Raw genomic sequence first — 20,618 nt, 5'->3', positions numbered from 1 at the left:
GGGTGATGTGTCCACAGCCAGGGAAACCAAAGGTGGCTGTGAGCCCCCGGCAGCTGGGGCAGACGCCTGGACAGCTTCTCCCTCGTAGCATCGAAGGAACCCACCCTGCTGATGCCGGAAACTGAGACGCCCTGGAGCACAGGCTCCCACACGGGGTCTGCGGCCTAGAGTCCGAGGGCACAGCTCTGCTCCTGGCGTGTGAAAGGCTCGCGGAGGAGGGGGCGTGGCTGCCACTTACTGATGTCCGAGTCTGTGTGACCTTGGGCGGGGACCTGGCCTCTTGGGTCACACGGAAGGGGAATAACAAACTCCTGGAGAGGTTAGTGAGAATTGGATCTGAGAAGTGTCACCCTGCGTCCATCAGCTGTGGCGATGGTTCCCCAGGCGCTGCCCTGCTGGCCGCACCCAGGAGCCCACGAGGAGTGTGGGAGGACCCGTGGGGCAGCCAGCCTGCAGTGGGCACTGGGGACGGTGGCCCGAACTGCATCTGTGAAGATGGGAGGGAGGCTCCCCACTCCGTAGACATACCTTCCGTCTCCCCAGAGTCTGGCAGCGCAGCCCCCTGACTGTAGCCTAGAAATAAGTCCGAGGTCAAGCTCCCCAGCAGGATGGCGCCGCAGCACAGTGACAGACTCCGGTCGCCATCACCCCTGGAAGGCCCACTGAGGGCGCGCAACCCTTTTGCAGTTGCTGCACGTGTCACCATACCCTTCCCTGCAGGCATATCTGTCCCCTCATGCCCACCTGGGACAGTGATTCCCTTTGAAAACACATCGAGGAAATAGGCACTCAGGAGCCGTTTCACATCCAGGAAAACATTTCTGAAGGGTGTTTAGGAAGACGTGGGCCAGCGGGCCTCAGCTCCGTGGGGTCTTGACAGTAAGTCGCCATGTGCTCCAAACGGGCCCAGTGCAGGTTCCCCAGGGATACAGCTGAGAGCTGTCCCTGGACCCCGCGTCTTGGGGAGCCCAGGCCGAGGGGACAGAGAGCTGAGTAATGAGTCTGGGGTCCGGGCAGCAGGAACCACTCTGAGCCCTCTCCGACCCCTGTTCTGCTGGAGTGACCGGCCGTGTCTGTCTCTTGGCCCAGGAGACGCCGGGGACCTGCCCTCTCATTCTCTGTGCTCCAGCCACACCGGCCTCCTTGTGATGCTCTGGAACATTCTAGAGGCTCCCTCCTCAGGGCCTCCACATGGCGGAGCCCTGGGCCTGCAGTGCTCTTCTCCGAGATCTGCCTGGCTTCCTGCTCCCCTCTGGGGCTGGCAGATGTGGCGCTGAGTGGTCACTGGGCACAGGCAGCCTGGCGTAAAGAGAGATGCTGTCCACACTGCCCTCCACCTGGAAGCAGACCCCAGGGCAGCAGGGAGAGAGCAGTGGGTTCAAACAAAGCCGATGTCACTCAGCAGTCCTACGGCACGGCACAGCCTCAGAAGCCACCTGAGCCTGCCAGCAGCAGGCAGGGGCCCCAGGTGGTGGCCGTGGCATGTGCAGACAGACTCTGCGGGAGGCAGGCTGGGCTGCCAGGGCATCTCCGCCATCCCCAGCCTGGGAGAGGGCGGCGGTGGCAGCAGGGCCGGGCAGTGGGACTGGCAGAGGCGGTGGCCTTTGGCATTTCCTGCAGGGCATTGTCCTGATGGCGGAGCCTGGTTATGGAATCATAGGCCCTGCAAACATGGGGCGCAGAGCTAGCAAGTTGGTGGCAGAATCAGGATGTTTAACTGTTTCACCAGGACTGAATGAGGAACGTGTTTGCATCGCCAGCCATGGCTCTTTGAGGCATTTCAACATCACTGTGTCCAGACCAGGTATTTTCCCAAACAGCGTCCAGAGAGCTTACACAGTAGCCCACCCTCCTCACCTGGAGGCTCAGGAGCACGGTGAGCCCCGGGCATTGTCTTGGTTTCTTCTGCAGACCCAGGAGCTCGCTCACGGCCAGCATTTCTGTGCACAAGCTGGGGCCCCCACGGCTGCCCTCGCCCCGCCCAGCCTGGGTCAGTGTTGATTTCTCTTCCCTCTCCTGTTCTGCATTCAGGAAACGGTCAAACCGAATGTCCTCTTTCCTGCCAAGCCTCTCAAGTGACAGTGTTCAGAGGGAGGAGGGACAGAGGGATGAGCAGCCCCAGGGCCGATTGTCACCCTGAGGGCCTCAGCAAGGCGCCAAGGTGGGCACCGATGCCACCCACATGCAGACACAGCGGGCCTGCATCTGCCCAGGTCGAGGGCCGGGTCTTGACCCGTCAGCTCCACAGCCTGAGCCCCCGTCTGGGTGGGGATGAGGACGCACTTGTGTGCTGAGACGTGAGTCAGTGGGCAGGTGCCTGGACTTGCTGAGACCCCCTGCAGTGTGCACACCAGGAAGCGTGCGTCACATACCCTCCCTCCCTCTCCATCCTCCCCTCCACCTCTCCTCCTCTCTCCCTCCCACCCCCACCCACTCCCCCCTTCTGCCCCCACCCACCAGTAGAAAGCACTTTGCTTTGAACTGAACAGGCAGCTGCCCTGTGGTTGTAATTTCTTTGCGGGGTGACTGTTCCAACCTCAGAATGGCCCCACTGAAAGGCTCGGGAGGTGGGCAGGGGCGTGTCTGCTGAGTCTGAGGGGGGCCCCTGGGCACACAGCAGATGTGCAAAGTCCAGTTCCTGAGCCCCCTTAGCCCCAGATAAAATAGTTTGTCACCCATAAAGGGAAACAAGGACCAGACTTACTGTTAAATCCAGTTGTTCTGTCTGGGCATCGAGTGCATTTGACCAGATAAGCTGCTGCCCGGTGCACATGGGCAACACCAGAAACTCACCGACATGGGATGGACACACGCATGTGATTAGTGGGTCCACTGGACAAGCTCAGAGCAGCCAGAGGGCTGAGGCAAGAGGCAGACGGGGGAAGAGCCATGGGGAGCGGATGGCCACCATAATGTCTCCAAAAGGTGGGGGATGGGAGGCAGGGAGCTGGCCCTTGGGGTGAAGAGACCCCAGTTCCATGGCTCCAGGCTTGGAGACACCTTCCCCGAGGTACCGGCTGGACAAGACCCAGGCCCTTTGAGCCTGTGCACTTGACCTGGAAAATTAGCCAAGGCAGGGCGGCGCCCTGGTGAGGCCGCTGTGCAGGGGACCAGTTCCAGGCGAGAGGCCTTTCCTCGTGGCCAGCAAGGCTGGGGCCCCAGTCGCCATGCGCTTGGGTAGCTGCCTCTCTGCCTTGATGTAATTTAAGCCTTAGCTAATTTTATTAAAAGTTTTAGTGCCCACTTTTCTGTAAAAGGAACCAAAATCATTCAGCCATAAGAATATTCGCTTTTGACCAATTCTAATTGAACTTAGAGCTGCCCAGTCTGGAAGGTATCTGGTGATTCTGAGCAAAATATTTTGTTGAATGAACTATCGTCATTGAGTTCACACTGTTCCTATTAATCTTATTTCCAGTTACAATACAAGGCTTGTTTCCACACTTCTATTTTTAAGTAATGAAAATTTATTACAAAGGAATCCTAATTATACCCTTTGGAATACGATACAATTGCAAATCCACTGGTAATTTTCTTTTTTAAAAATTCCACATAATCACATAGGAAGCAAAGTAAGTTCTCCTGAAATAGTTGGTCTATAAATAAGATTCCCTAATGGGCTGAGCAAACATTATTTTTTCTTTGCACATTTATTTAGGCTGGATCAATCCATACTACAATCCCAGTGAGTGACAGTCCTTGTCAGACATAAAACATCGTTATTCTCAGCACATCCCCAAAATGGTAATGAACATATTCCACAGACACTGACAGAGAAGCCACGCCCTTGGCTGGTATCAGGGGCAGGGCCTGGCCTCGGCCTGGCCACCGAGTGGGTGACCTTGAATGGTGTGCCTCTTCCTTCCCAGGTGTGGAGTTGTGCAAACGTGCCCCATCATTCTGGGCACTTGAGGGTATTTAACAGCATCCCTGCCTCTACTCCTCGCCGTGGCCCCTCCCCAGGGGGACAACCACAGGTGTCTTCAGACACTGCCAGATGGCCCCCAGGAGCAGTCACCCTGCGTGCCAGCTCTGTGCTAGAGCTGTGTCAGAAAACCAGGACGTGTAACAGCGGGAGCAACTTAGCCACCCAACTCCTAGGCTGAGGCTGGTTTCGCAAAGAAGCGGAGCAGTGCCGTGCTTTTTAAGTGCATGTTCGCTGCTGTTCTTGCCTTCAGGGACTTAGGGTGATGCCCAGTCCATGGGGGACACTTGGTCCCAGTGCTCCCCAGCAGACCTTTCTTCACAACTGGAGACCCAACCTGAACTAAGTGCCATCAGAAATTGAAGCTTGTCTTAAACCAGAGTCTGACGATGGGCTGACTTGCACCTGTCACTGTTACAGCCACTGGTGGGGGGCCTGGGGATGGGCAGGGCCAGGCTCGGGCGAGGCCCCGCAGGGGGTTCTGTGCTGCAGGCCCATGTGGGTCCAGTCTGCGTGTCCGGGCTGAGAACAGCTGCCTCAGAGGGGACAGGAGTGGCACCCCCTGCTCCCAGGGAGGCCAGGTTGGGGAGGGTGGGGGCGGCATGACAGTGACCGTCTGCTTTTGGCCAAATGCTTTCTTCAGCAGCAATCGTCGAGGGATTTCAGAAGGAGGTTTCCAGGCTCTTCTGGAATAAGGTTTAGAGCCGCAAAGAGGTTTATCAAATGGCCAGTTAAATAAAACAATGCAAGGTGACAAACTGGTTTAACAAGGGTGGGCCTCCCCTCCGTGCAGCCCAGCAACCTGGCAGAGGGGCATCTCTGTGGTTCCCCAGGCAGGTGCCCAGCATGGCCACCAGGCTCCCTGCACACTGGGCTCAGCTGAGCCCCAGGACAGAGTTTTCTGTACCCTGAGCACTGCATGCTTCCTGTAAACTGTCTTCCATGCATTTGTTTGAAACAAAAGCTTCTCTTAAATAAAATGAAAAAGTAAAAACAGAACCAAGTATGAGCTCCTATCATTTATCCAAACAAAAAGGCTTTGCTCCTTTACGTTGAGTGACAACCACAACTGGCCAGTGAAATGGGGGCTCTTGGCTTCCTTCCCAGTGGGCCTCACACCCGCCCACTGCTACCTTCTCCTTGGCCAGTGCCCTTCTGCTTGGGGCTTCAGTCTCCATTCTGCCCCAAACGCAGCAAAGCAGTTTGCACCCCAAGAGCAAAAACCTCCACCCTCACTGGGCTGACTGCATAAGTCTTAGTCTTCTTCACAGAGAATGTCTGCTTCTTCAGAGGGACCCTGGAGGGCTTTTAAAGGTTGCAGGGAAATGCAGGTGGTCTGAGGAAGCATTTAACTGTGTCCTCTGCTCCACAGGATGGAGGGCCGCACCAGTCCTGAGCCGGAAGAGGCAGAGAGAGAGGACCAAGGCGCCAAGCCGCTGCCGCCCCAGATCCTCCTGCCCCTGGAGGAGCGGGTGACCCACTTCCGAGACATGCTCCTGGAGAGAGGGGTAAGGACCTGTGTGTGGGGAATGGCTGTCCTGGGGGCCGTGGCTGAGCAGTCGTCCTTCCTTACTGAGGTCATGGACCAGCCTGCGGGGAACTCAGGGCCAAATGATTGGAGGCCAGAGCGCCATGACAGGGAGGGGAAAAGAGGCCTTGACGGGGGCGCAGGAGGTGAGCAGACACGGGTCTCCGGGAAGGACTGTCGTGGAGCATGTTGTTAACATTCCTCCTGGAGCCTGGCCAGGTTTGGGGCCCTCGCCTCCCAGGGGGACGTCCGTCTGGCTGTCGGATTCAACCAGGGGCTTCCACACTGGTAGATGAGTTCAACTATTTTTAATAAAATTAGGATGTCTTAATTGTAGTTGGCTTTCGAACTTCACTTTGAATCTAGGGGAGAAACAACAGAATGTTGTAATTGAGCCTCCTTCCAGTGACTCTGTTTCCTGCTCCAGCCTTGGGTTCTGACACAGCAGCTGAGCCCAGCTGGGTTTCCTCACAAAATAAGACCGAATGCAGGGCAGTAATGGAGCCTGCATGCGGTGGGAACTGTAAAGAGCTCTGTAAACGGGACCTCACAGGCAGATGCCGCGGCTCCCGCACTGCTTCGGGGCCAGCCCTCCCCAGCAGCTGCGCTGGGTGGGGAAGAGGGCATGGGGGCCCCTCCCCGCGGGGCTCCTGACTGGGCTGGGGCGCTGGCATGCGGCAGCTGAGGCCCGGAGCCAAGGGAGAGCTGGGACAGCCCAGCTCTGAAGCTCTGTTCCCAGGAAGATGACCCCTGCCCAGCCGACCCCACGGAGACCACTCTTCCTGCACAGAATGAATTTTAATGCACACACAGTTTTATCTGTGTAGCTCCTCAGTCAACCCTAAACTACAGCCCTTGGCCACAGGAGACTAGAAGACGTGTGGGCCCCGAGCTGCAGGGTGATATGCTAGGCCTTAGGTGGCACGTGTGCCAAGTAACATGAGGTGCACGGAGGGCCTCTTGGCCCGCAGGCTCGTCCCCAGCGTCGCCGCAGGTCTCCACCTCTGTGGCTGCCCTGCCCTGACTCTCCGGCCACCCTGGCCCCCGCTCACATGTGAGGCCACATGACTATTCTGTGTCCATTCCACGTTGCCTGGATCACCGTGCAAGGTCACAGCTCCTGGAGGGCCGGGGCCTCCTGACACTCCCAGGGGGGCCCTGACCCGGCCCGTGCTGACCCCCGAGGAGCCTGAGGCGACGAAGGGCCCATCTGAGCGGCTGCAGCTGCTTCCCCTCCCCCCGCCCGCGGCGCCACAGGCGCTTCCAGGACGGGTCTCAAGGCGTCGCTCGCAGGATGGCGAGAGAGCAGAGTGTGCCCCCCGCAGGGTCGCCAGGAATGGGGTCACGCCCTGGGGAAACCCGTGGGGCCAGGTGCCCTGATGGACGCGCAGGAGGTGCCCCGCCCTCGCCTCTCACGAGAGGCCCGGCCGGTCTGTTCGGCTGCGTCACCGGGGAGAGGGGTGGCCCGTCTTCCCTGAGGCGTGATGGCATCACGAACATCTGAGATACTTCATCCATATCCAGCTCATCTCACTGATGTCTGCATTTTCCATCTCTGTTTCGGGAACCCGCGGGGCCCAGTTTACCAGCACGGCATTGCACTACCCTGGGACGCCGGCCCAGCTTTATGTGGTCTCTTGAATCGATCCCAGTGGCCTGGGGTGAACAGTCTCACTAATGGGATCTTCAGTGCATTTTTGCCTCATTGGGATGAGGGATTCCACTTAGTCTGTGATTCTTAAATTCTCATGTGTGGGAACTGGAGAAAGTACATGGAAATGTGACGCGCCAGCCCCAGTGTCCTGTGTTTGCCTTGGAAGAATCTGGGGTGAAGCCTGAACCCCTGTCTTTTGAGGGTTTCAGAAGAAGCCCACACCCAGCTCTGAACAGAGGCCAGACTGGATTTACTGCTGGTGTCATAAAGCAATGCTAGCATTTATAACTTTTTGACTTTATAAAATATGCCAGCAGATCTTATAAGTTACTCATGCTCAAGAGAATTTAATGGCTAAGCCCATAAGATTTCCAGTTGCTTAACAATGAGGCACAGAAAGGTCACTCTCTTCATGGACTGAGTGATTAATAAGGCTTTTTATTGCGTTTGTTCAGTGCTTCAGTGCGGAAATTCATGTACTTAGGGAGCCATGTGGCTCAGTCCTGTGGATTTCCGGTAGCCGAGGAAGGGCCGGTTCAGGGTTCGCCGTGGGAGTTATGGATGGGGAAGGACTTTCAGTTTTGTGGTCTGTGGGAAGAAAGTGACGGCTCCTGGAAGGTTTGTGCTTATATTTTATTTTACTGTGCAAACCACTACAGAGCTTTCTGTTAACTTCAGTCTATGAAGGGGCAAGTTTAGTTGGACAGCAGACTGCAGTGTGATTGCCCGTCAGGTGATGCGCTAGAGGCCTCTCACTGAGAACCTGTTCCTTTGGAAGTGGGAACGGCTCTCCCGGGCCGGGAAAGGAGGACCTTCAGAGACTACTAGGTCTTGACTCAGGGACCCCAGGGTCTATACCTGCCATCCTCTCAGGATCCCTGTGGGTGGCCCTTGGCCAGGTTCCTGGCAGTGGGTGGCCCCGGGACTCTGGCTGACGCTGTGGGGTCAGTCTGGGGTTTGGGCATGACTGTGTCAGAATGAGGGGCTTAGGGATGATGCGCCCATGCTGGCCCAGCCTCAGCCTCCACTGTGCCCGGGCAGGGCCCGTCGTGAGGTCGCTGGCATTAAGACGGTACGAATGCAGCAGAGGCTCCTTGCCAGTGTCTTCCTCCAAGTGGGGCAGCGGGGGTGCTTCCCCACAAGGGCGGGTTCAGCAGGCTGGTCCCCTGCTTCTGAGGACCTCCCCCCCGGCAGATCACTCCTAGAGCCTGTTCTGTGGCTTTATAAAGGGCATTACATCTCTAGAGTGGAGAGTGGGCAGCCCGTGCCCAGGGTGGGGTGTCACCGTGGCCACATCACTCTCTGTCCTATATGACTGGTCTCATGTAGAGGTTCTGCTGGCTTGAAGGAACAAGCTGTCCAGCTCTGGAGGGGCCTGGCAGGGAGCCGCAGAGGCCGTGATGCTGAGAGCAGCTCCCCTCTGACGCCCAGCAAGCAAGGGGGGTCCTTGGCCCCCCCAACAGGGCAGGCTCAGCGCAGAGTGACTGTGGGGACGGGGGTTTGGGCTCTGATGAGAAGTGGTGCACACGATTGATTGTGGCTGTGGTTTGGCGTGCTTCCTGGGGGCAGCCCTGTCTCTCGGGCCAGGCTGTGCCCATGTGTTCCACATGCTCCGTCCAGCCTCTGCTCCAACCTCTGTCCTGGGCACCACGCCCAGGCTGCCACCCCTCTTTGAACTTCAAGGGCCATTAGCATGGGTCTCAGGCAATACGACATCTGTTCGATCATTTGTAGATGACAGTCAGGTACAGGGGGCTTATCTTGTCTGATATACAGATGGTCAGTTCCTGTGGGCAGGACTGATATAATATTAATTTTTTTAAGTTTATTTTATTATACATCTCAAACTTGAGAAAGTCTCAAACACTTGTAGAGTTAATTACATGATACCCTCCCACCAGAGCTGGCCCTGTGGGTGTGCACGTGTCCCTGGAGCCGGACAGGTGCCCATCCAGCTGGGCCGCATTGCAGCCACACAGCCTCCATACCTGCCTAATGCTCCCGTGGCAGAGTGTCCACCCTTGGGATCCTCCCCGGAGACTCCCACCTCCGGCTCCCGCGAGCGGGCAGCCCTCAGCACCCTCTCAGTCCCTGGGTGGGGCCTGGGTCCTCCTGCCCAGTAACACAGCTCATGGACGGTAGGAAGGGGCTTTGGTTTATATTATTGAAGGTAGAAACCATCCATGTAAAAATTCCATATGTTATGATGTACCAGGGCAAGCATGTGTTTGTCAAAATAGTGTCTCTGCTAGGAATACTTTTAGTGTGTTGGAAAATAAGCACGCGAGTGGGATTTTGGTTTCATGAGCGGCAGGGAGCCCCCCTCCCCTGTGCCCCCCGAGTGGCCCCCCGACACGCACAGCATGCCTGACCCGCCTCCCAGAGCTCTCGAGACCTAGGACCCCGGCGCACGCTGCACAGCCTGCGCGTCCGCTGTCTGCCTCTCCCGCTTCTCCCACCTCCTCACAGGCTTCTTCTCCCAGCCAGGCTGAACCCCTGCAGTTCACAGCCCCCCAGAGCTCGGGACCTGGCCTTCGTACCAGCCGGCCGCCCCCAGAACATCCTCCCAGCCCCATCGCTGGCCTGATGAACACTCCTGTCCCAGGGCGTGCAGTGCTCCGGAAGCCGCTCCCCCGGCTGGGGCAGGTGCCGCCTGCCTGTGGCCCCTCGGTGTCTGGGCGTGTCCCTGGTACAGTGCTAATGTCGCTTAGAATCTGCCCTCCCCTGGACGTGGGCTTTAAGACATAGTCAGTATTCGGTCAGTGCTTCTAAATGGATAAAGTGCTCTTGAAATGATGTAAACTGTCCGTTGCTGTCGGCTGAGAGGCTGGAAGCAGCCACAGCCCGGTAGCCTGAGCAGAGCCAGCACCCAGACGGCGGCCTCTGGTTCTGCGCCCCGGCACAGGGAGGCAGGCTGCTGGGAGAAGGGGCTGATTCTGGGGCTGGGGCGGGGGGTGCCCAAGATGGGCCTGGAGCATCTTGAGGTGGCAGAAAGTAAGGAAGTGCCCATGAACCCAGGAGGAGGGAGGCTGCAGAGACCCGGGAGCTGCTGGAAGCCTCCCGCTGGCCGGAGCGGGGGTGGGCCTTGCAGGCAGACAGAGCTGCGGAGGGTCACGGCCCAGAGGACGACATGAATGTCCCCGGGGCCACGGCAGTACTGCAAGCGACTGAACCGGAGGGTACGTGTGGAGAACGGAGGAGTATCCCTCCCAGGAGAGTTCCAGACCATGCGTGGGGATGCTCCCCTGCCGGCAGGGGCAGTGTGACCCCGGGAGGGTGGGCTGCACGGCGACTCCCCTCCCAGGCGCTGGCGTGGAGAAGCGGGGAGAAGGAAACGTGCTGAGGAAAGGCCTGACGGCCGTGGCCTCAACAGCTGATCGAGGTCCACACCCGGAGTCCTGGGCCACGGCGCAAGTGTGGACGTGGGTCTGAGGTGCGGAGGGCATCTGCTCTGTGCTCTTCCTCCAAACCCACAGCCCAGTCTGACCATGGGACAAACCGAGACAGCCAAGTGGAGGGCATCTTTCAGACCCCCGAGCAGCTCTGCTCGAAGCCGTCGGGGTCCTGGCAGCAGGGAGAGCCCGGGACACTCCCAGCCCAGAGGATCCTGGGGAGGCGGGAGACTAAACCTCCCGTGGCCTCCTGGGTGGGCTCCTAGGGCAGAAACGACGATCAGGTGTAAACTAAAGAAATCTGAATAAAGTGTGGACTTTGTCAGTGATCGCCTGAAGTCCAGCCTACCTGCTGAGGTAGGATGCTGACGATGGGGGAAACCAGGTGGGTTTTATGGTGACCGTGTAATATTCCTGCAGCCTTCCTGTGAATCTGCCGCTGATGTAAAGGCGGACAGTTTGTTTTTAACAAATGACCTACCTGAAAAAGGTTAAAATGTTGATTAAAAATCAACCAAGGTGTGGTAAATTCAGACTATTTGTAAGAAATGGCCCTGTTGTGGCCTGCGGCATTCTGAAAACTTTTACAAATGCCGTTTCTCCTTTGAGATGTGACATTCCCGAATACCGCAGCCCCGCAGATGTGACTGGGGCCCCAGATCACTGGAAGAGACCCAGGGAAGAAACAGTGTCATGAGTGTAGAAGTTTAATTTTCTAATGCCCTAAGTACCGATTTTCCTAGCAAGTGTGACTTGTCTAGTGCTTTTACACAACGCTCCGTCACGGAACCCACACCCCCCACATGCTGTGCTCTCACCACTGATAATTTCTGCACGACTCTGGCCTCTGCATCACATGCTGAAGTGACTCTGTTGAATATCTTTCTTCAGGTGTCAGCATTTTCTACCTGGGAGAAAGAATTACATAAAATCGTGTTTGATCCCCGCTATCTCCTGCTAAACTCTGAGGAACGGAAGCAGGTAACATGGGTGAGGGGCGCTGGTGACACAGCGGCCGAGTGCCGCCTGGTCCTGTCAGCAGACAGCCGCCTGTCATAGTCACTGTCTGCGGGGAAGGGTCGTGGGTGGAGGCATCTCGCGTGTGAGCCTGCGAACCAAGGCCGTCCTCGTTACTGCGGTCCACTGGCCAGCTGGTTGTTACCTGGAAGACAGACACATTCGAAGATGAAAATGCAAATTCGGGGACTGTTGACCACATCCCGGCTGACTGTGTGAAAAGGACTCGATAGTGAAACAGAGGAGGGTTCGGGGAGCAATGACAGCATGAGTAAAGGATGGAAGTTCCAGAAAGCAGGTCCCCAGATAGAAATACTGGGGGTCTTGAAAAAATCATGCTGTGGCTCGTTTGCAAATTAGGTCATGGAGGCAACACTATTTCCCTAGTTAAACAGGCAGAGGTAGGGTCATGCTGGGCTGACTGACCAGGGGAGGCACTGGTGATGTGGGGCATCTGCCTGCCCAGCAGGGACAGGATGTCCTGGGAGCACGTGCCAGGAGGGCCTGAGATAAATCCCGGAGGGTCCAGATCTCCACATCTCCGGTCCTGCTCCGATTGTCTTTCCCACCCTCTGCCATTTGGGGTGCAGAAATGATGCACCTGGGAAGTGTGTCAAGAGCCTCTGAAGCCAGAAGAACCGCGCCAGAGACAGGACCCAGGGCCCAGGGGCCTGCACGTGCCCACTCGGTCCCTCAGACAGCAGAGCCTGGGAAGCCTGGCAAGTGGGGTGGAAGGTGAGATGTGATTTTTAATCCTGGCACGAGCTCACAAAGGTCCTTTAAGCACATGCCAAGATGGCTCAGTGACACACCAACCCAGCAGGGCCTCCATCGTGTGGACCCCTGCCCGTTTCCATGCCACTGGCTGGTGAGGTCTGTGGCGGCATGGGGTCCTAGATCTGGGCGCATTAGATTCAAGAGCTTGGACCTCTCAAGAGCCTAGAATTAATGATCTTTTTGTTGCCTGACAGCTGAGTTACATTTTCCAGAAAGAAACACATGAAAGTATGTGAAATTTGGTAACAGTGGCTCTGAAAAAAAGGCACAGCCGAGTAAGATGAGTCTGGCCAATACCTGTTTGTCTGTTGCTGGGGAAACCTGTAGACCTCATCCCTGGCGATACTTCACCCTTGTCGCGATATTGAATCAGTGAGTCCAGCTAGTCAGCTATGAAAACACATGCTGAGGGGCCTGCTTATTGTTGTCACAGAGCCCCTCCCTGCTGCGGAGTTGGCGAGCTGGCCGTGCCCCCTCGGGGCGAGAGCACCTGCAGACTGTGCCCCTGGCCCACCGGTCGCGGTCTGCACTGCGCTCTCACCAGGGCACAGGTGCCATCACAGGCAACGGCCCCTCTAGAGGAAGTTGAAGAAGTAGGACCCTCCCACCCTCAAGGAAGAAGCCAATCAATGACGTGGTGCTTGAGCCCCATCTCTGGGTGACTGGAGACACGGGGGCTCAGCTTGCAGGCTGGAGTGAATGGCTCCCTGGTGTCTGGGGCATGGTCGTGGGCCCAGGGTGCACCCGTGGGAGCTCAGAGTGCCCTCCCTCTGCCACCATGGTCAGGGGGCAGGCGCTGGGTAGGCAGCCATGCCCTCCACACACACATCCGACTGGGACATCAGTGCCCATGAGGAGCCCACTGTCTGGGGAAAGCCTTAAACCTGCGCATGGAGCCACCAGGGGCAACCGGAGGCCTGTCCTTCCAGGTGGCAGCTTGGCCCCGAGCCCGACAAGGAAGAGCCAGAAGCCCCTCAGCATCGTCCCAGGGCATGTGGCCATGTCTGAGGGGGGCATCTGCAGCTCAGCTGGTGGCAGGGACAGAGTCTGCGCTCCAGCCAGAAGGCACAGTCCTGCCTATGAACAGTCGAGGGAGCAAACTCACGCAGGACGTGGGTGGGACCCGCTGCCGTGTTCTCACCAGGAAAGCTAGGCTCCTGGTGTGCAGATGGCTGTGGCCCCCCCAACTGGGGGGCTGCGAAGGAGAGGGGAAGAGCCTCAGCTGGGGGTCCCAGTACCCAAATTAGGCCTGTCACTATGGCAACACACAATGCATCTTTCATTCCACTAGAGCCATGAGGAGATCATGGGCAGTGGTAAGAAGTCATGTCCCACTTTACATAAAACTGGTGTAATTCATTAAAGAGGGGAGACATCCTGCTACATTAAACTGTGACAACATAAGGCAGCAGAGCAGGGAGAGGAAGAAAAAAATAAGATTAGATGGATAAATGGTTCTAGGCAGACAGAGAAGCAGATCTTGCTTATGAACTCTGACCCCAGAGCAGCCAGGGTTTCCATCAGATTTAAAATTAATAGAACAAAAACTCTGACTAATGATGGAGCTACATGCTTTATTTGGACAATAACCCTGCATTCACCTTTTTTTATTAAATTATAAGACAGCTGGAGAGCTTGCATTACCGTTTGCCTTGAAGGCGAAATAAGCCAGTCTTATTCTTACTTGAATACATGTGTGAGTTCTCCGTTTAAGTCCTATTCGTGAATATTTCATTCCGCTGCTGAGTCTTCAGGAGGCAAGTAGCATTTTGTATTTAATCCTGTGAAGACTTGCTGTTGCCAGAACGGATTCTAAATGGGGCTCAAGGAGAAGCGCGTCTGCAGCAGGGCAGGGATGGAAGCTCTCCCCGGCCCTTCTGCACGTTCCCACCTCCCAGAACTGCCATGGCAGGAATGCAGGAGACTCCCGGGGTCATATTGTAGTATTTAAATCGGCCATTGATCGGGTGGGTGCAGGATTGCTATTTATTGCCTTACAGGGTCATGTGTGGGGGGTTCATTGATCTTTTTTTAATGTTTGTATGCACACCTAACTTATCTCCCATTTATTTTCTTTTACATGTTGAGGCTTGGATAGCTTAGGAACAAAACAGCTGTCTCTGCCTCCTTTTTGCTTTCATCCATAAATGACAATTTTCTGATATTAGAGAAATAATCAGTCTTAGTCTAACCAAGAGGGGGTCATTCTGTGGACTGCTGCAGAGAGGCTGCCCAGTGCCATTGTCATGCCAGCTGCCAGTTCCTCAGGGAAACCACCCTGGGGCTGTGGCTGGATTTGCCCTCCAGACAACATCCACATGCCTTAGACTAAGGAAGGGGGTTTCCTGTTGGGTTAATCGTTTGCGGTGCCTGAGGGTCAGGTCTCCTTGTTTGTGTTCCCGCCTGGATGCTCCATGACACCCCCCACCCCCCCCGGGGAGGCTTGCCCTGGTTGTACCCCAGCCCCCAGGGAAACTGAACCCCCACATTCACAGTAGGGCTTCCCAGAGTGCAGTGTGTGAAGTCAGGGAGGCTGGGCTGATTTTCTTTGCAGAAGTTGAAGTCATTTTTGGAGATTTGAATGCCGTAGGAATTGACCAGAACAAATCGCACACCCTCATGCATCACTGGCCCTCCGCACGGTGATGTGGGCGTCGGCTGGTCAGTGCACAGCCCTCAGCACCGCCTCCGGATGTCCCAGACACGGAACAAGCAGCACAGGAGGCACCACGTCCACCCATCGGCTTCCACGCGCCCCTGGGATGGGTCTCAGATGGGGACCGTGTTTTGGACCCTGCCGTGGTGCCCATGCGCAGCAGAGCTCGTGGGAGTCCAGGCTGTTTGTGGACACTCGGCTCCCCGGAGAGAGCCCAGGAAGGGCCAGTGCTTGGGGTTCTGGCAGCCCCCAGAGCTCTGCCTCGGGGACCCCTGAGCTGTTGCGCCATCACACGAGGCTCCATCTCTCACGTGCTTTTCTTTTATGTGTGTGTTTTAAGATATTTGAGCAGTTTGTCAAGACCAGGATAAAAGAAGAGTACAAGGAGAGGAGAAGTAAACTGCTGCTAGCCAAAGAAGAGTTCAGGAAACTTCTAGAGGAATCCAAGGTATCACCCAGGTATGGACGGACACTCTTCAGGCTGGAAGTTTACCAACTCCTGAAAGAGGGCTTGGAGTCAGTTTTGGTTAGACCCTGTGGCCTGGCATCCCACACACATCAGAAGTGTCCTCGCCAAGGCCCGCGGGAGGGAGGCCGGCCACTCCCTGTTGTCAGGCAGTGAGCCTCCCACCGCCTCCTCTCTCGTCCAGCGTAGGGCGCTGTCTGCTGACCAGACATGCCCCAGTCATTCCTTTTTTCCGGCCCTTATGATCTCCAAAATGCCATCAGCCCTAACGCCATGGCCTAACTGATCAGTAGGTGAGCCCTCGTGAGATGGAGTCGAATCTCTGATCTAACGATCACAGAGTAAGAATACAAACAAACTAGACCAACCACAGCAACAGCGAAATAAGCCCCACCCGTGCCCGAGTGCAGACACCTTAGCACGCGGTCCGCCACCAGGCAAGCGGGCCAGGTGAGTGTGGCCGCCGGTCTCAGCTGGAATGATCAGGCATGATTTCCGTGAGGTGAAACGAGCTAATAGGAAAGTAGACGTTAGAAATTAGAAAAATACGAAAGCTTAACTCTTCTTTAACATTAGTTTTGATTGACATATACTACTTTCAGAATTACAAAATCGTAACTCTTAAAAGTAAAAAAAAGGTAGATTTTGATGTATTTTTACTTTGAGTGGGATATTATTTTTGAATGGACATGTATGCACTATTTCTAATGATAAGGTAGGCATTTATGCATGTGTGATAAATACATAAATATATTTGTTTAAATGGACATTAATCGATGTTTGCTTTCTATGAAGACATAGGCTTCCATATTTTGATCAATAACTGGTTCATTCACTTGGTCAGTAATTGGATAATGTAATGGTTATGTGGTCCTTATAAACCTAATTATTTAAAGGACAGGTACTTTCTGAATGGGAACAACAGTATACGTACGTTATCGCCCTCACAGAATGCTAAGCTAACCTAGAAAAGCAAGTGTATGTGTGACCATCTGTGAGCTGTGATTCTCCATGGTTAAAGCGGCCATCGCGGGGACACTGGGTGCCAGCCACGTCCCCCCGTGTTCCCCACAAGGTGGCCCTGCGAGGGAGGAGGTCCCCCGCAGCCCAGGCCCTAGGCTAAGGCACGGCACCTGCCTGAGTTTTGGAGCCACATCCTAATGGGGGCAGCACGCTGGCCTCACCAGGTGGTCCAGATGGGGGCAGGAGGCCCTGACACAGGGCCACAACTAGGGCCTAGGGTAGGAGAGACTGGGTGCGGCGGGCAGGCCTTTCATAGTCGGGCTGATGTTACTGTCATTAGAGACATTTAGCTTTTAATGATTCTTGACATTAGAAAAGCTATTTAATAGTCTCTGCCCATTGGTAACATGCTAACAATAAGCCAACACATTCCCCTTCTATGAAGATATTACGAAGGCAAAGGAGAAAATATTCAGATGTATCAAGAAATTTGGAAAACGATTCCATACACACAGAAGAAAATGAGTGAGAAAAATTAGAAGGGACTGAGACATACTCTTCTTTAAAATTAGATTTAATTGCCTGTTATTTTTAAAAAATATACACCGGGCATATATTTCTTTTATGATTGTAAAACTATTTGTTATTTCCAAAGTAGCTATTTCTGCAGCATTTCCTAAAACATTTTGAGCTCTCCTGTACGTTTTCTCCCCCCATCTCATAGGCAGCGACCGCTGCGCCAGGTGGCCGGGGGGCTCCATGCAGGCCACTCTGAGAATCCGCAGGGGCGGCCTCCTCAGCTCCACTGCACACTAGTTATCTCAGGCTCTGGTGCCCGTCACTGGCCTCAGCTCCCTCCTGGGAAGGCCGTGGGAACAGGGCCCACAGGGCTGGGCCAGCCCGGCCCCCAGCCCCGCCCAGCTCTTTGGGTCGGGGCTGAGGAGAGGGGCCATGGGGACTCCCCACCAGGCTTCCGCTCAGGCTCCCCCCAAAGGCCAGGTGAGCCCCTCCTTCAGCTGCAGGTGGACATTCAGGAGCACGCAGTGCCGCTGGCTCAGGTGGCCTCCCCAGGCCCACTGGACCGTCCGGCTGGGCCCGCGTGGCGAGGGGGCCGCGGAGCTCGTTTCCCCCTCCTTTCCGGGGATGCGCCCTTTCAGAGGTGCCCTTGATGGGACACCCGCCCGCTGCAGCTGGAAATGGGTGGCTCCCATCTGGGAGTGGAGACAGGCAGTGTCTCAGAGGGATGGAAGGAAAGGGAGAGAGGAAAGAAGGAAGGTCCTGGCCTTCAGGCTCCTAGCAAGTCGCCCACACGGGCATGAGCAACAGGGACTCATTTCTCACAGTCCCGAGCCTGGATGTCCGAGGTCAGGGCGCCGGCAGGTTCGGCGTCTGTGGGAACTCCCTGGCTCCCACGCAGCTCTTCTGGGCCTTCACGTGGTTAGGGCCCCGGGGTGTCTTCTTGAAAGGGGACTCATTCCCATTCAGGGGACTCACCTCCCAGAGGCCCCACCTGCAAACACTATCGCCTTGGGGTTAGGTTCTAACATACAAATTTGGGGGACACAGACCTTCAGTCCATAGCAGCGAGGGAGGAGGGAAGGGGGGGGAGCAGCAGAGAGGAGGTGAGCAGGCAGGACCCCCATCGCGGGGGGAGGCGCAGGAGAAGGGAGCGCTGTCGGGAGACAGCCGTGAGGACGAGCACCTAGCAGCCACGTCAGTGTAATCCTGCTGTTCATGTATAAAAACCGTTAAGTTATAATAATTTAATCAACTGTCTGCAATGAAGTATAAAATCCTCTGTGAAGAGAAATGAGAGGAATGAGGCTCCTCTGGACATGGCCTGGGCGCCTGCCATGCAGTCGGCCCCGTCCTGCAGCACAGCCCCCAGCTCCCCCGGGAGGGCTGTGGGGTGGGGTGGGGTGGGGGGCAGGCAGGAAATCCCCGTGGCTGCAGCTCCCCGGGGCCTGGCCCTGCTGCACCTGTCGCTGATCCTGGTTTCAAGTTCGGGCTTGGGAGAAGAGAAAGCTGTGGGGACCCAGTGCTCATGAAGGTTCCCTCTGTCCCTGCAAAGGACATCCACACTTTCTCCTTGAACTGCCCAGGCGTGCGAGACTGGACCCCGGGCTGGGCTGGTTTCCCTGGAGTAATCTCATGCGGGCCCCGGGCCTGCCCACCGTGGGTTCACACAGTCAGCGTTGGGTGCTTACAGCTCGCCAGCTGCCAGGCTAGCCGTTCAGGATGCTCAGAGAAGAGCAAAGTGCAGGATGGGGTTTCCACAGGGCAGGGAAGAGTCGAGTGAAACCGTGCAGTTCAGTCTTACTGAGACCATAAGTGTGCTGCAGCCCCAGCAGAGCGGTGCGAGCCCCTGGGCCCTCTCAGAGGGGAGCTTCCCGACAGAGATGTGCCAGTCCTGACTTATGATGAGGGGTGAATGAAGGGAGAAGGGAAGGGTGTGCCAGGCAGAGGGAACAGTGTATGCGAAGACCCATGGCAGGTAGGAGATAGGTGAGAGCAGGGGACAGAGGAAGGCCTGCGTGGCGGAAGCAGTGGGGGTGGGGGGTCGTGATGAGTTCAGTGCGTCAGGGCTGAAGAGGCAGGTGAGGGCAAGCCCGCTTCCAGAAGCCGAGAAGCAGAGACAAGGGGCTGCAGGTGGGCTGGTGCAGAGGCCCAGAGCTGTTCCCTTCAGCCAGTCGCCCTGCGCGGTTGCCCTGCCCCTCTTGCCCTGCGGCAGCCCTGGGTCTGATGGCCGGGCCCCGCCATCTGGAGCAGTGCCGGCCTGCAGGGGAGCCAGGGCCCGCCCTCGGGGAAGGAGTCTCAGCAACCTTTCTGTGTTTCAGGACCACATTTAAGGAGTTTGCTGACAAGTATGGCCAGGATCAGAGGTTTCGACTTGTTCAGAAACGGAAGGACCAGGAGCATTTTTTCAACCAGTTCATACTTATTCTTAAGAAACGGGACAAGGAGAACAGAATCAGGCTCCGGAAAATGAGATGAGTATGTTAAAAAGTGCAATAAAACGGTTCAGAGCAAAGGGGCGGGCACGGTGGTGGAAGCCGGGGTGAGTGTGGGGCTCTGCACAGCCGCTGGGGCGCTCCCGGGCTCGCTCTCAGAGGATTCCTGTTTCATATTGAAGCTCTCTTTTGTACAACATTCAGAGTTTGATGCATTTCTAATCGCCATGATACATTGACCCCTTAATTGTTTTAATTATGCAAATTACTTGTAATATATACAAATTATAAACCCACAGCAGGTTTGTGACGAAGCAGACACAGGCACCGTCTGTAACCATCTCAAGGTTTTCATGAGCTGATGATTTGAAAGTTCCCTGAAAACCTCTGGGAGTTCCGTGAAGTTGGGGACCCCCTACTGAAGTGTCCCTGTGTCCCTGCCTCGCCTTCTGAGTGGTGGCAATAGGCCATTCATCATTCACCGCAGCGTCAGCTGTGGCCGTCCTGACGCCTGGGCAGCCATCACCCACAGGTGTCTCAGGGGACCGCCTCCTTCCCCGACGGGGCCTCGCGCCTGGAGCAGGGGCTGCCCTGTCTGTCAGAAATCCTACTTACAAAAGAATTATTTTGTACAAAATCATCATATTAATATTTGAGTTATTTTTGTTGTATGCCCAGAGTTTGCATGAGATTTTTCTCATCATCTTTGTATAAAAAGATTTTAAATTTTTTTTAATTAATAAATATTTTAAACCAGTGTGATTTTGTGGCTGACTTCCCACACGAGCAGCAGAACCGTTCCCACTAAAGATGCTCTGTTTCAAGAGGTACGAACACCTTCGCGATGGCACAGAAGCTCCGGGGGAGCACGCCGACTGGAAGCTCTCCTTTCCGCTTACCAGTTCTGGGGGGAACAATGTTTGATTAAGACCCCAGTTAATTAGATTATGAGCTTCAGGGCTAATGGAGTCTCACACACACACACCGTTACTGCGCTCAGCGCACAGGAACATGGCCTCCGCACCTCCTCAGTCGGTTCCAGAAATGTGTTCAGACGAATGCGGGCAGGAGGGACTGGCCCCTCGCTGGGGACGGCCCTGGTCCTACCGCCACTACTAACAGGCCGTCCGTGGTGCAGGGACCTGCCCGGGCTCCTGGGCCTCTGCGGTGGGGCCGAGGAGGCAGACCCTGGAGAAGCCAGTGCCGGCTCTGGTCAGTGAGGGTCCCGCCGCTGAAAGGAACCCACCTTACAGTTTGAACAGACATTTCCTGGGGAGGATCAGTGAGGT

At 55.9% G+C, this 20,618-nt stretch overlaps 1 protein-coding gene across 1 annotated transcript in view; it reads left to right on the top strand.

Annotated features, from left to right (window-relative positions):
- The window catches only part of TCERG1L (transcription elongation regulator 1 like), a 174,037-nt gene extending 153,950 nt beyond the window's left edge, over window positions 1-20,087 (top strand). The window contains exons 9-12 of the mRNA XM_057506491.1: window positions 5,298-5,433; window positions 11,391-11,480; window positions 15,290-15,408; window positions 19,216-20,087. Of these exons, the coding sequence (XP_057362474.1) occupies window positions 5,298-5,433; window positions 11,391-11,480; window positions 15,290-15,408; window positions 19,216-19,372 (502 nt within the window). The 3' untranslated portion in view covers window positions 19,373-20,087. The remainder of the gene's footprint in view (window positions 1-5,297; window positions 5,434-11,390; window positions 11,481-15,289; window positions 15,409-19,215) is intronic.
- Window positions 20,088-20,618: the final 531 nt, after the last annotated feature.

This window comes from Manis pentadactyla, chromosome 8, assembly GCF_030020395.1.
Source record: "Manis pentadactyla isolate mManPen7 chromosome 8, mManPen7.hap1, whole genome shotgun sequence".
Taxonomy (NCBI): Eukaryota; Metazoa; Chordata; class Mammalia; order Pholidota; family Manidae; genus Manis; species Manis pentadactyla.
The sequence above is the reverse complement of the archived record's forward strand: the minus strand, read 5'-3'. Positions and strand labels throughout refer to the sequence as shown.